Below are 12,720 nucleotides of genomic sequence, written 5' to 3'. Positions count from 1 at the left end.
CCATTCAGTAGCTGGATTCCTACTCTTGGCTGCCTGATCAGTCTGGGTCTCACCCAAACATGCTCTCTCTTTTTTTACTTCACACGCTTTCTGCCAGATGATTTGTCCATATCCGCGGCATCTGAGCACATTGAATGTGCTTTGGAAAATGGTCCATGCAGTCAGTAAAGATGCCAAGATGCTCATTGGTTCACCCAGCCGTATGTCTGTCTGTCACCCATTGCTCCCTCCATATGTAGTGGCTCAGATGCTTACCCATATGTTTCAGCTTGTCTATGAGTGTGTGTGTGTGTGTGTGTGTGTGTGTGTGTGCGTGTGTGTGTGCATGGCACTATGTTTATCTATGTGTTTCTTCTTTCTATAGAGGAATACAATACCAGTATTCAGGAGAAGCTGCCTCTCATCATTGGCTCGGCAGCCGCTGGCTTGGTCTTCCTCATTGCTGTGGTCGTCATCATCATCGTCTGTAACCGGTGAGTCAGTCCTGTCCCAGTCTTTTTAAAAGACAATAAAACATCTGCACAAGCTAGCAAAGTGGACACTTCTCCTTTTTAGTTGTTGTGCTTTTCTGTAAGGTTGCATGAGGTGTATTGATGTTTGCTGATGTCTATTTCAATCAATCTTCTGAAAATTGTTCTTGGACTGTGTGTTAGTACATTGAGAGCAACGAAAAACCAGAGTGAAATTCCTTGTATGTGTAGACATACAGTACATGGCCAATCAAACTGATCCTGATTCTCATTAATACTTTAAACATATGTGCAAATAGTATATAACTATCTGGGTTCAATTATTCATTTTTAATAAATTCCAGTCAAAGCATAAATAATATATAAAAGTCAACATTGCTAACATTAAAGTTCTGTAGGTGCTCCTGCTCAATGAGTATCAAATGTTTGTAACTCAGCCAAGGTTGGGATTTCAGTTCCCACTGGGGCCACTCATATTAAATCTGCAGCTTAGCTCCTACAGTATCAGTATTTTGATTCATTCTACAGGTAGGTTTCCCCCAATATATTATTTTCCTGAGACAGTAGACCGATTATTTCACATACAGTAGTATGCAGTATTTTGGATTATGACGGCCTAATGACAGTTTGTATGCTGCATTGTATTATAGTTTGGGAACATCGCCAGGACAAAATGAAAGACTGCGTGATTGAAATTTTGGAGAACTGTCGGACAGTCAAAGAAATAAAAAGGTTCTAATGCACTGTGATGGCCCTATTACAGAACTTAAAAAGATATTTTAATATGTCTTTGTCAAGCTGCTCGCCAGTTAAAACTTTGGTGACAGCAGCTCCAGCACAAAATTGTAATGAAGTTGAAAACAATACTATGGTGATGCTTGTGTCAAATAAAAACTGTTCTGCCATCATAAAAATGATGGAGTGTAACAATATTGAAAAAAAGTAAATATGGCAACTTTTATGCTTTTCCAATACCTCATTAACCTGGGATAAATTTTATGTAGAGTAACATGAGACTAGAGACAGCCGTGGCACTAAAACGTCTGTAGGGAAAAACACTGCATTTTATAATGACATTGTCAAAGAAGCTGTATGCAATGTGGATTGGTCATGTGTGGTCGATCCCCAATCTGCTTAATAAATTCAATATCAGCCCCAAGACTGATTCAGCAGATCAGATCAGTACATCCCTACTGTATACTTGATATTTTAGAATTTTTTCTCCTGTCTATGATTACGACATTTCTGTCTAATCGGTCATTGTTTTTTCCGATTGTCTTTTTTTTGTTTCATTCTCTGTTGTGAAGTTTTACCAAACTACCTCATAATGCATCACACAACCCCCATCATTAGCCCATATAAATGAAAGTTGGTGATATTTACCTAGGTTAACCTAGTTAACCTAACAGGGATTTTAAATTACATACTGTAATACTGCACTGGAAAGCAAAACGAAGACATATTTGTGTAGCATTACTGCATGGCTGGCTACATTTTCCAGAGTAGCAACAAACCAAACAAATGCTTCTCTATCTACAAAGGTCTGGCTCTTGATGTGATCTTAGTTTGTATATCTTTAGTGTAGGTACACCTGAGGGTGTTTGATCTGTCTTTCTACACCTCCCTGCTCCCTCTGTATGAACCAGAGCTAGAGTTCTTTGTCTTTCCCCCAGGAGGCGTGGCTTTGAAAGGGCTGATTCAGAATACACTGACAAACTGCAGCACTACACCAGCGGCCACAGTGAGTAAACCACCACTCCACTCTGCCTGCGTTTACCACTGGTTCCTCCCTCAGCACCACGCACACCTGTCTCCATGACTACCATCTCACACACCTGTCTCCATGGCTACCACCTTCCATGCTGGTGTCCTTGGCTACAGCCCAGCACAGCACCGCTTTATTTGCCCGTCCCCCTCTCATGATTAATCCTCCCTGTTGTTTGACTCTGCTCACTCGGATCCTGGATTTAACCACATCAAAATTAATGTTCAAGTGTGTGTTCTGTGCATCATAACAGTTCATAGTTAACTAAATCCATTGTGGTAGAAATAGGTCTTCACTCATGTTAACGCCATTAGCATGCTGATGCCACATGAGTCATTTGCCATTGTTAAAAAATTCAAAAGACTTGAAGAATGAATGGGATTTCTCAATGATTTCCTCTCTTTCAGTGCAGTAGCACATAGCTTAAATGACAATAATGCAGAAATAAATCTGGGAGAAAGAGCTGAGAAATGAGAAGTGGCCCAGTCTAAGATATTAAAGCTAATCCATCTTTCTCCTACATAATTGGAAAAACACAGACCTTTTTCCATCTTAAGTTTATGACCCCATCATAATTTGTGTATTTGATTGTGTAATTACCACCCTGTTCCATCTCTTTTATGTCAATTCCACTCAAGGGTAATAGCTTTTTCAATATAATCCGATCATGCTGTGCAAAGACCAGTTTTGTGATTCAGTGAGAAGTGTGCCAGTAAGAGAGATATTTCACAGCTATTAACAGCAGAGGCCAATGTGTCCTGTGTGCGTCCTGTCCTCACACCAGTCACAGTTCAGGCTTCTGCCCCAGTTTTTGGTGGTCTTTGCCATCATAGGAGGGTGGTCTGTTGAACAGTGCTTCCGCTTGGGAAGAGATTGTAGGATTTTAGTAATGGGGGGTTTTGGCTGGTCAGATTCTCTCCATCTGTTCATCTCTACAGCACGTTTCTTCAGCATAGTGTGCCAGGTTTTGAGGCGGTGTACATGCTCTTCTAGCTCTGCAGCAGCCCAGGCATGAGTTCAGTATCCATTCAAATAGCCTGAGGCCTGATGTGTAGGTGAGAGCCGAATAATCGGATTTAAAACTCAGGACACTTAAGTCCCTGAACACTTAAAGGCCACCTTAAGCCAATTTACCTGGCATCAGGGCTTAGGAGAGCCAATTTATTTCTTGGAGTGGAGCTGAGCGATACTGATATAGGGCCCAGGTTTTACTCGTGAGTGTTAATGGCACTATGACTCACAGGAAATGATATATATATTAACCTGCCTTATCACATCTAAGAAGACTGGAGCTACCATGTCCTTGCTGGCAGAATTACTATACAAAAGTAGCCATGAAGCACTAGTCATAACCACCAACTACACTACCTCCTGCATCTTTTGACCTTCATTACCCGATTGTCATACAGCAACTCCCATGACTGCAATTGTGAATGCATTGTGAATTGATTAACATGTCTGAATGCATTTGACTGTCAAGCCGTAGGAGTGTAAGCATGACCACAAGAATCAAATATTATAGCTGCTCTTTCCTTTTTTCCAAGTGACTCCAGGAATGAAGATTTATATTGATCCATTCACATATGAGGACCCCAACGAGGCTGTGAAAGAGTTTGCCAAGGAGATTGATATATCCTGTGTGAAGATTGAACAGGTCATTGGTGCAGGTAATGGAAAAATCTGACTGAAACGTGGAGGGAATACAACACTATAAAATAGCTTGACTGTTAGCTGATTTCTAAATAAAAAATGCATGCATAGAATCTGCTTGCTTTTCTTTCAAATATCAGATTAATAGAACCATTGCTTCTTAAACAATAATAATAATAATAATAATAAATTTTATTTATTTATTTAGCACCTTCATAAGCATCAAGTCACCCAAGGATACTATACAAAAAAATGGTATTACAGTTTATACATAAAAGATAGAAAAGGCAGGAATATTCTAACAATAATGATAGATGACATTGATAATATGTATATCACAAAGCACCTAGAAAGAAAGAGGCTAATCTAAACAGGTGAGTTTTCATGTGTAACTTAAATAAACCAACAGATGTGCACTGGTGCAAACCCTGAGGGAGAGCATTTCAGAGATTAAGGCCAGCCACACTGAACGCCCTGTCACCCATAGTTTGGAGCCTGAAGGGGGGAGTGAAGAATAGATGTGCATCCTAGGAAAGTAGTGAGCAGATAAGTGTGTAGGGATGGAGAAGACTGGATAAGTAGGGAGGTGCAAAGGCATAGAAAGATTTATAAACAAGCAGATGTACTTTAAAACAAAAGCGGTATTAACTGGGAGCCAGTGCAGTTGTTGAAGGGTATGGGTGATGTGCTGACAGGACAATGTGTGGCAGAGAAATGTTACAGCTGAATTCTGGAAATACTGTAGTCTGTTTCACCCCTAAGTGGGCACACCAAGGAGAAGGGCATTACAGTAATCTGAAGATTTCTGACCTCAGCAACAGAGGATGTTATAAAACCTGGGACGGACACATGGGAGAGCTTGCAAAGTGTGGCTGGGGAGGTAATGAGGATAGCCTCAGATTTATCCTGATTGAGTTTAGTTAATTTCAGGTCATCCAAACATTAATATTATTTAAGCACTCTGTCTTGGTGTGGATGTAGAGTAGTGTCGTCCGCATAGCAGTGAATTTTTCCATGTAATCTCTTCACAGGAGAGTTTGGAGAGGTGTGCAGCGGCAACCTAAAGCTACCAGGTAAAAGGGAGATGTTTGTGGCCATAAAAACTCTGAAGTCTGGCTACACAGAAAAGCAAAGGCGGGACTTCCTTAGTGAGGCCAGCATCATGGGCCAGTTTGACCATCCTAACGTCATTCACCTGGAGGGCGTGGTCACCAAGAGCAGTCCAGTCATGATCATTACTGAGTTCATGGAGAATGGATCTCTGGACTCCTTCCTCAGAGTAAGCAGATTTTTGTTTTATTTTGTTTTATTTTTATTTGTTAAAATATCTAAATTTGTGATTATTATCTACAAATTAAGTTCTAGGCCAGTATTTATGTGATTATGACAAGCATAACTTATTTGGTTTCTTCAATAGAATCTGAAATTGTAAATGAATGTTAATAAAGTTGCTTGTCCTCCCAGGGCTCTTATTTCTAAACCAGTCAGAAAAACGTCAAATTCGTAATAAACTTGCCCAGTGTTCTGTTGGAAAACTGACCAATACAGCTCAAATTTATTAAGATGTTACATTAGTCGTATATTTGACATAAATACGATTGAAATATTATTTTTCAAAAGTGACTTCATATTTACTGATAAAAGTTGCATATTTGGACATACGGTAATAATGGCAAACTGCTGGGAAACCACATCTGACAATCTTTTCATTTTAGACTGACTATACCTGCTGCTACTGTTGACAGCTCTGCACTGTAGCTATTTGAGCTAACGTTAATGTCAGCTTCACAAGCTGACAGGGCGAGCTGCTTCACTGCTTTGAATCCTAAAAGGTCTCAATTCTGAGCTTTTATTGTGATAGCTTAAAAAAATGAAATGATGATTTTTCAATTTTTTGGGAGTTTCTGACACCTCTGTTCGTCAGTGTCTGTTACACTCAATAACTGCCAAAATATCTGCTAGCATCCTGTCAGAAATTGAAGAGAGGCAGTCACCCCCTCCCATGCAAAGACTATATTATTAATCACACAACAGCAGATATTTCTTTTGTTGTTTTACCAACTCAAAGAATTAATTAATCAACTACAAGTACATTCCTGACAAACAACGATTCATATTCTTGTTGCACACACACGCATATCTTGTTTGACATGGTTTAGCACAGTAATCATACTTTAAGTAAATATTATTATTCCCCAAATTTCTCCTGTTTAGTTAAAATAGTGTCAATCACAAGTTCCTGATGTTCACATCCCAATGCAGTCATGCCTCACTATTTATTGTTTTTCTCTATCTATTTTATACAACTTTTTTAAAATTATCTTTACCTTGTTTTTGCTTTGCATTCACTGCACGCTTAGTCCACTGCTGATTATGCAGTACGGAATCATGCATTTATTTTCCCCCGGCTCCCTGACAAGAAATATGCAGTGCTCACAAGTTCATGGGATTTTTAATTTTAATAATCTAACCAGAGGAGGATATTACAGAGAACCGGCCATGCTCCCCCATTTACGACCCACATAAATAATTCAAATACTTTGCTAGACTTAAAATGAGATGTCAGATGTTTAAAAATGAAGCAAGCTATGAGATGAGATGTCACACATTCCTTCCCCATCTGTCTTGGGATGTTAGTGAAATAAAAACAAATTTTTCTCTAATTTTCATCCATCTTAATTGCTCTCTTTTCATTTTTGGAATGAGCAGAAAAAGGCCTCTGATTTATGGAAATTGTGGATGTATGAGCTTTGCCAAAAAAGGTTTATTTTAAGTTTAAGTACAAATGATATAATGAGAACTTTTTAATTAATGCGACACAAATAGTATGCCACATTATAAATAAACTTGCTTTTCCTGTAGTAAGAAAAATATGTTGTGTTGTGTTGAGTTATGCACTGCAGTACAATATCATTGAACAATTTTGTGTTGTGGATATAGATGTGCATTATATACAGTATATACTGTAAAGTATGTATGTAATGCATACATATAATAATAACCATTTTACTATAAATTACTGTACTTGAAGAATTGAACAGCATTATTAAATTCCCTGAAAAAAGTTTCTACCTCTTTAAACGATTTCCACCTGTTTAATACCCACACTGATAGTCAGTTTAAGCCCTCTACTGCAAGCCTACATCAAAACCATCCTCAAGAAGAAAACATGCAAGCTCCTGTCAGCACACTGTTCAGACTGGGTTCAGAGTCTTTATTTGCATTCTGCCTCCGACCCTGAGACAGAAGGCATCAGCTCTTTTTGGAATTTGATCTGTCGGTGAAGGGTGTTTGTTTATATGTAGATGTTTGCTAAACATATTTGACAGCATATTGTATTCAAAACAATAGGGAACCTCTGCAGCACCTCATGGTGACAGTTTATGACAACAATTGCTGACGGTGTCAAAGCCTCTGAACATGGTTTGTGTCCTTTCTGAGGTGATTGGAAAGTGGTTGTTTAAAATGGTCACTGCAGTCTATACTGAGCTGCCTACTGAAGGATCGTCTTCCCTTCAGCCTCCTGCAGAAAAACCTGCAGGGTAGGGGGAGAAAGGGAATTGGGAGAATAGATCTGTCAGAGCTGGATTGGTATATAGAACCAACTATAGGGAAAGCAGAGGAAATAAAGAGAATGAAAGTCCTTCTTTGATATAAAACATTATTTTTACATAAATAAATCATGCTAAACCTTGATTGACACAGATCTACAAATTCCTGGTTATTTCTTCCACCTAAGACTTTGGAGGAATCTTTCCAATTAAAGTATATGCAAACACAGCACAAAGATTAGGTGGCAGTGGGTATTTGTGAGAAACGTTTCATGAATAATGCAGTATGTTTAATTGCTGTGGTACATGAGGAAGAGCAGCTTGACGTGAGAAGAAGCATCCAATCTGCTAATGAGCAGCAAAGCATTTGAAAAAGAAATAGGTTAGCGAAGCGGTCATGCTGACTGTTAATATGGCGGTGCTCGGGGCCCTGCTCTCCTGCCCTTCCAATTCCCTCTCTTGGCCTTTCCGTCTATCCACACCCGTCCCTGAGCTCCCATGCTCCATTCTCTGGAATCTTCTGTTCTCTGGCCATCATGGTGGGTGGTGGGGAGAGTGCAGGTGTGCACAGTTGGAAGCACAGCTGCACCACTGCTCCAGACACTCCCCACGCATGGGGTAAAGCCCTCTCACCAAACCGAGGAGGGGAACAGCTGTAGACAGCCAGCCAGACCCAGCTTAGCCCAGCCCTGTCGAGCCTAACCCAGACCTCACTGTTGGCCTCTTCAGAGAAACTAATACTACAAAGTAACTTTTTCTACATTAGCCACATGTGGTTGGGGTTACAAGTAGACATGTCAAAAAATGGTGAGTCATTACAAGAGAGAAAACCTTATAAAATTTTATTGAGTGAAAAATAAATAAATAGATATTTTATCTTAAAGCCTTGTGTAGAGTTTTAAATGTGATTATGTATCTTTAAAGTTCTGATGGCATCATTTTCAGTTTGTACAAAAATAAGACAGCCCCTCTAGATTGGTTCAGTCTGTGTTGCAGCCATTCAGCCCCAACACTAAGGCTGCACTCTAAGAAGGCCACGATCTTTGACTGAAAATACTACATTGATTCATCCTGCAGGCCTAACTATATGCACATAATGTCAGGCAAATTTCTAGTAGTACCTCCTTTTTATGAACCACTCCATACATTAAGGGATTGTAACACCTTATGTCTGTTTTACAGCAAAACGATGGGCAGTTTACGGTGATCCAGCTCGTTGGTATGCTACGCGGCATTGCCTCAGGCATGAAATACCTGGCCGACATGAACTATGTGCACCGCGACCTTGCTGCCCGAAACATCCTGGTCAACAGCAACCTTGTGTGCAAAGTGTCAGACTTCGGTCTCTCGCGCTTCCTGGAGGATGATACATCAGACCCCACGTACACGAGTGCTCTGGTAAGAAACATTTAAGCCTCATGACTAAACCAGGATCAAAAAGCCTTTTCTAATAAGTTTTAATAAATATTTTTTTGTGAATGACAACTTGACATTATCTGCACTGCTGCCGGTTGGTTTTATTTGACGTATGCTGCTCCTACACTGCTTTCTTTACCTCTTCACCTGTTCTTCGCTTCCTCTTTCTCCAGTATTTCATGTACCATACTTTAATCCCAGGGGTTTTGCAATAGCCACCTCCCAGTTTGAATTACTCTCAGTATTGTTGCCGTGAACAGTGTCTCTCTCCGGAGCCAGGACACTGTGACGGTCGGGTTTCGGTCTCGCTTCCCTCACTGAGGTTGTTGCCCTTTGTGTTCACAGGGAGGGAAGATTCCTATCCGATGGACTGCACCTGAAGCTATCCAGTACAGGAAGTTCACCTCTGCTAGTGATGTGTGGAGCTACGGAATCGTCATGTGGGAAGTCATGTCCTATGGAGAGAGGCCTTACTGGGACATGACCAATCAAGATGTATGTATTTAACTTGCCTACAGTCATTTCTAATATTTCTGTAGGCAAATTCCCCCCTTTAAACACTTTTTGAAACAATGCCTCATTACACCCATACATTTTTTGCTTCTGAGTTTCATTACAGCGTCAGACTCCTCAGAGATACATTTTGTCATTGTATCTGCTTTCCCTTAGCCTAACAGCAGCTCAGCTTCACTCATGGGTTTCAAATGAAAATTCCACACTCAACACAGAGACATAATCAGATCGTTTGAAATGCACGACAGTGCTCAGTGGACAATTTCTGCTCTTGACTGGAGCCTCCATTTCCTATCTCCCTCTGGGTAGCCGAGGAGAGAGCAAATTATGGGGAGAGAGATAATGAAAATAGTTTCAAATTGAAAGTGAGAACACTAATGTGCTAAGAGGGACTGAGGACCTCAATGGTTATCTTATTAGCAGCTGCAGATAGTGTTTCTGCTCCATCGGGGTCCTCGTTTGGAGGTCTTATGAATGAGATTAATCTGGGTCTGAATGGAGCGCCTTTAATGGCCCTGATAATGAGCAGGAGATTGTGAGTCCTTGCAAAGTGTCCTCCGGGTTGTCTCACCCTGTTAACCGTACACCACCTCTGTGTGCCCCCAACAAAAAACATCATCACCCCAAGTCAGACATATCTTTAATGTGGCTTTACAGAGAAAGAGAGCATTAAATCCTTTGTAAAGGCCAGATATGAGGTCACTGCTAGCAGAAATGTGTAATAGGTGATTTATGCCCAAATACATTGTACATATATATATATATACTTGTACTTTACTTTAGAGTTTCCATTTCCTACTACTTTATACTTCTACTCCACTACAGTTCAGAGAAAAATGTGGTGCTTTTTTCTTCACTGCATTTATCTGACAGCTATAGATACTGGGTTGCAGATGTTGAGGAGTTATCTGTTCCAAAGAGACATTTAATGTTTAAACTTCTCAGACGATTTAATTTGAAGAAAATATAAATATTCAATAAACAAAAAACAAACAAAAGGAAAGGAAAGGAAAGGAAAGGAAAGCTTTCTAAATTTGAAGTCAAAATAAATCAATACCAAACATTTTTTTCTTCCTTGTTAACACATTAATCATTGCGTCCATTTATGTTATGATCCTAATGCCTAGTAAAATGCTACTCACACATTGATTCACCACAGTACAAGTACTTTTACTTTTGATACGTTAAATACATTTTGCTTGCAGTATTTCATGCAGTATTTTTATACAAACACAGTTGTATTGATAATTTTAGTATCTGAATCTGAATCTGAATACTTCTTCGACCTCTCGATCGTACACACTCTCCTCTCCATCAATCGATCTCCTGTTTGTAGAGCCTCATAGCAACCCTTAGAGATCTGTGTCTCCCCCTGCAGGTCATCAATGCCATAGAGCAGGACTACCGGCTGCCCCCACCCATGGACTGTCCCAGTGCGCTGCACCAGCTCATGCTAGACTGCTGGCAAAAGGACCGCAACAACAGGCCCAAGTTCAGTCAGATCGTCAACAACCTCGACAAGATGATCCGCAATCCCAACACGTTAAAGGCCATGACTCCGTTATCTTCAGGGTGAGTGGCAGGAAAGCTGTTGATCAAATTAGTTTTATGTGATTTACTTGTGTTCACATTGTTTGTGAGTAATACTCATTGTCATAACATACTGCACTTGCACCATAGGTGTAGACTAGTGTTAAATCAATGTTCTTTGGTTTCCTTGTGCTGCCCTTCACTCTCTGTGCGGTATCTTATGAGTGCTTTGTCTCTCTAGGCATCCCACAAGACAGGCCTTCTTTTTAGCATCATTTCACATTGATGCGGATAACATCAAGAGCAATATTATGCATCTGATTTTCTCCTAATGTAAAAGCTTTCCTCTTCCTAACAGGAAATTCATGCTCCTGCTACAGTGCCATCCATGGCACAGTTCACTTTTTTCTGAACACAGTGTCTCTTGTTTCTGCTGGCGCCGAGCGGTTATGTAAATTAAAGCCTTTTGGTTTGATAAATCAGATCCTTCCCACGAATGCTTGAGGCGAAACCTGGATTGAAGCAGTTGTGCAGTTTTCAAAACAAAACATTTTGAAGTGTTTCTGCTCTGGGTGTTAGTTTCCTTTGAGAGCGAGCGTTTGCTGATTTCCATTATCCCTGTCTGTACTTTCATTTGTGGTGGAGTGTCAGGCTTTCCACAGACACTGAGTGGATATATTGGCTCCCTGAAGCCTATCACTTCATTTGGAAAATAGACTCTATGAGGAATCAGTTTGGAAAATATTGGTTAATGGATAAGGCCAGTGGGATTCTCCAAGTTCTGTCTAGCCTTTTGAAAATGTAATGTAATAATTCATGTTTGAATCATACACAGGTGGTCTGGGCTGGCTATGATGTTTGACCTGCCACTTTGCATTATAATTATTCTTAATGGCTCCTGCTTGTGTCCCCCTCAGTGTTCATCTCCCCCTCCTGGACCGCAGCATCCCAGACTTCTCCAGCTTCAGCACTGTGGATGAGTGGCTGGATGCCATCAAGATGGGCCAGTACAAAGACAATTTTGCCAACGCTGACTACACTACATTTGATGTGGTATCCCAGATGACCATGGAGTAAGTGCTGATGATTCCTGATGTTCTGGGTCTGATAAGTATAAGAAAAACGATCACATAAGTCAGGTCCGCTGAGTCTCGTATTCCTAAAACTTGAACGAGCACCAGACTTTGCCTCTGGCCCGTTATACCGTTATAAAAGACTCTAGCACTGAGCTGCATGTAATTAGCAGATCGTAATACTGCACTTGCAAGGCTGAACAGTGGGCACAATAGCTTGAAGCCATAACAGTGGCCTTTATTCTCTGCCATGTGTTTAGCAGGCTTCTTTTTGACCTCAGTTAAGGATTTAAAGGAATAATTATAATATGGGGTTGGTTACCCAAACTTTTAGGAGAAAAAACTTCCTAAAACACAAGATATAATCATGGTAATAATGCCACCTGTAGAGAAACAGATAAAAGTAATTTCCTGTCTATGGACAACACTATCACGAGCCAGAGATTAACCCACGGAGATGTTGAGCTTCAATTCTTTGAACAAAACAGATGGTAATGTGTAATCCAATAAGCATGATTGCAATTCAGAATTAGGAGAAAGGAATTTCATTGTCCTGTGGAATAGAAACTGTTCAACAAACAGTGAGTACATTATTATGTTTTGAGCTGATGCTACTGCTTTGATGCAAAGGAACTTTTTTTTTTATTTTGGCATTTTTATAAACCATATGACCTCTGTGATGACTGTTGTATCCGCAACAGACTTATAATATAGATGTTGTGATTTTGTTTTGTTTGCATGAGAGGGTGGGG

At 40.2% G+C, this 12,720-nt stretch overlaps 1 protein-coding gene across 4 annotated transcripts in view; it reads left to right on the top strand.

Annotated features, from left to right (window-relative positions):
* ephb2b (eph receptor B2b) overlaps positions 1 to 12,720 on the top strand; it is a 123,961-nt gene that overhangs the window by 105,763 nt on the left and 5,478 nt on the right. The window contains exons 8-15 of one of the 4 annotated variants that reach the window (XM_038697174.1): positions 365 to 473; positions 2,144 to 2,211; positions 3,789 to 3,902; positions 4,917 to 5,164; positions 8,619 to 8,834; positions 9,198 to 9,347; positions 10,744 to 10,937; positions 11,813 to 11,968. In XM_038697174.1, coding sequence (XP_038553102.1) covers positions 365 to 473; positions 2,144 to 2,211; positions 3,789 to 3,902; positions 4,917 to 5,164; positions 8,619 to 8,834; positions 9,198 to 9,347; positions 10,744 to 10,937; positions 11,813 to 11,968 — 1,255 coding nt within the window. Of the gene's footprint in view, positions 1 to 364; positions 474 to 2,143; positions 2,212 to 3,779; positions 3,903 to 4,916; positions 5,165 to 8,618; positions 8,835 to 9,197; positions 9,348 to 10,743; positions 10,938 to 11,812; positions 11,969 to 12,720 lie in introns of all 4 variants that reach the window. The other 3 variants (XM_038697175.1, XM_038697173.1, XM_038697172.1) reach the window with 3 other exon arrangements.

Source organism: Micropterus salmoides, unplaced genomic scaffold, assembly GCF_014851395.1.
Source record: "Micropterus salmoides isolate LMB-PRFRI ecotype aquatic unplaced genomic scaffold, ASM1485139v1 Ms_hic_scaffold_4, whole genome shotgun sequence".
Classification (NCBI taxonomy): domain Eukaryota; kingdom Metazoa; phylum Chordata; class Actinopteri; order Centrarchiformes; family Centrarchidae; genus Micropterus; species Micropterus salmoides.
This window is presented reverse-complemented; position numbering and strand designations above follow the sequence as displayed.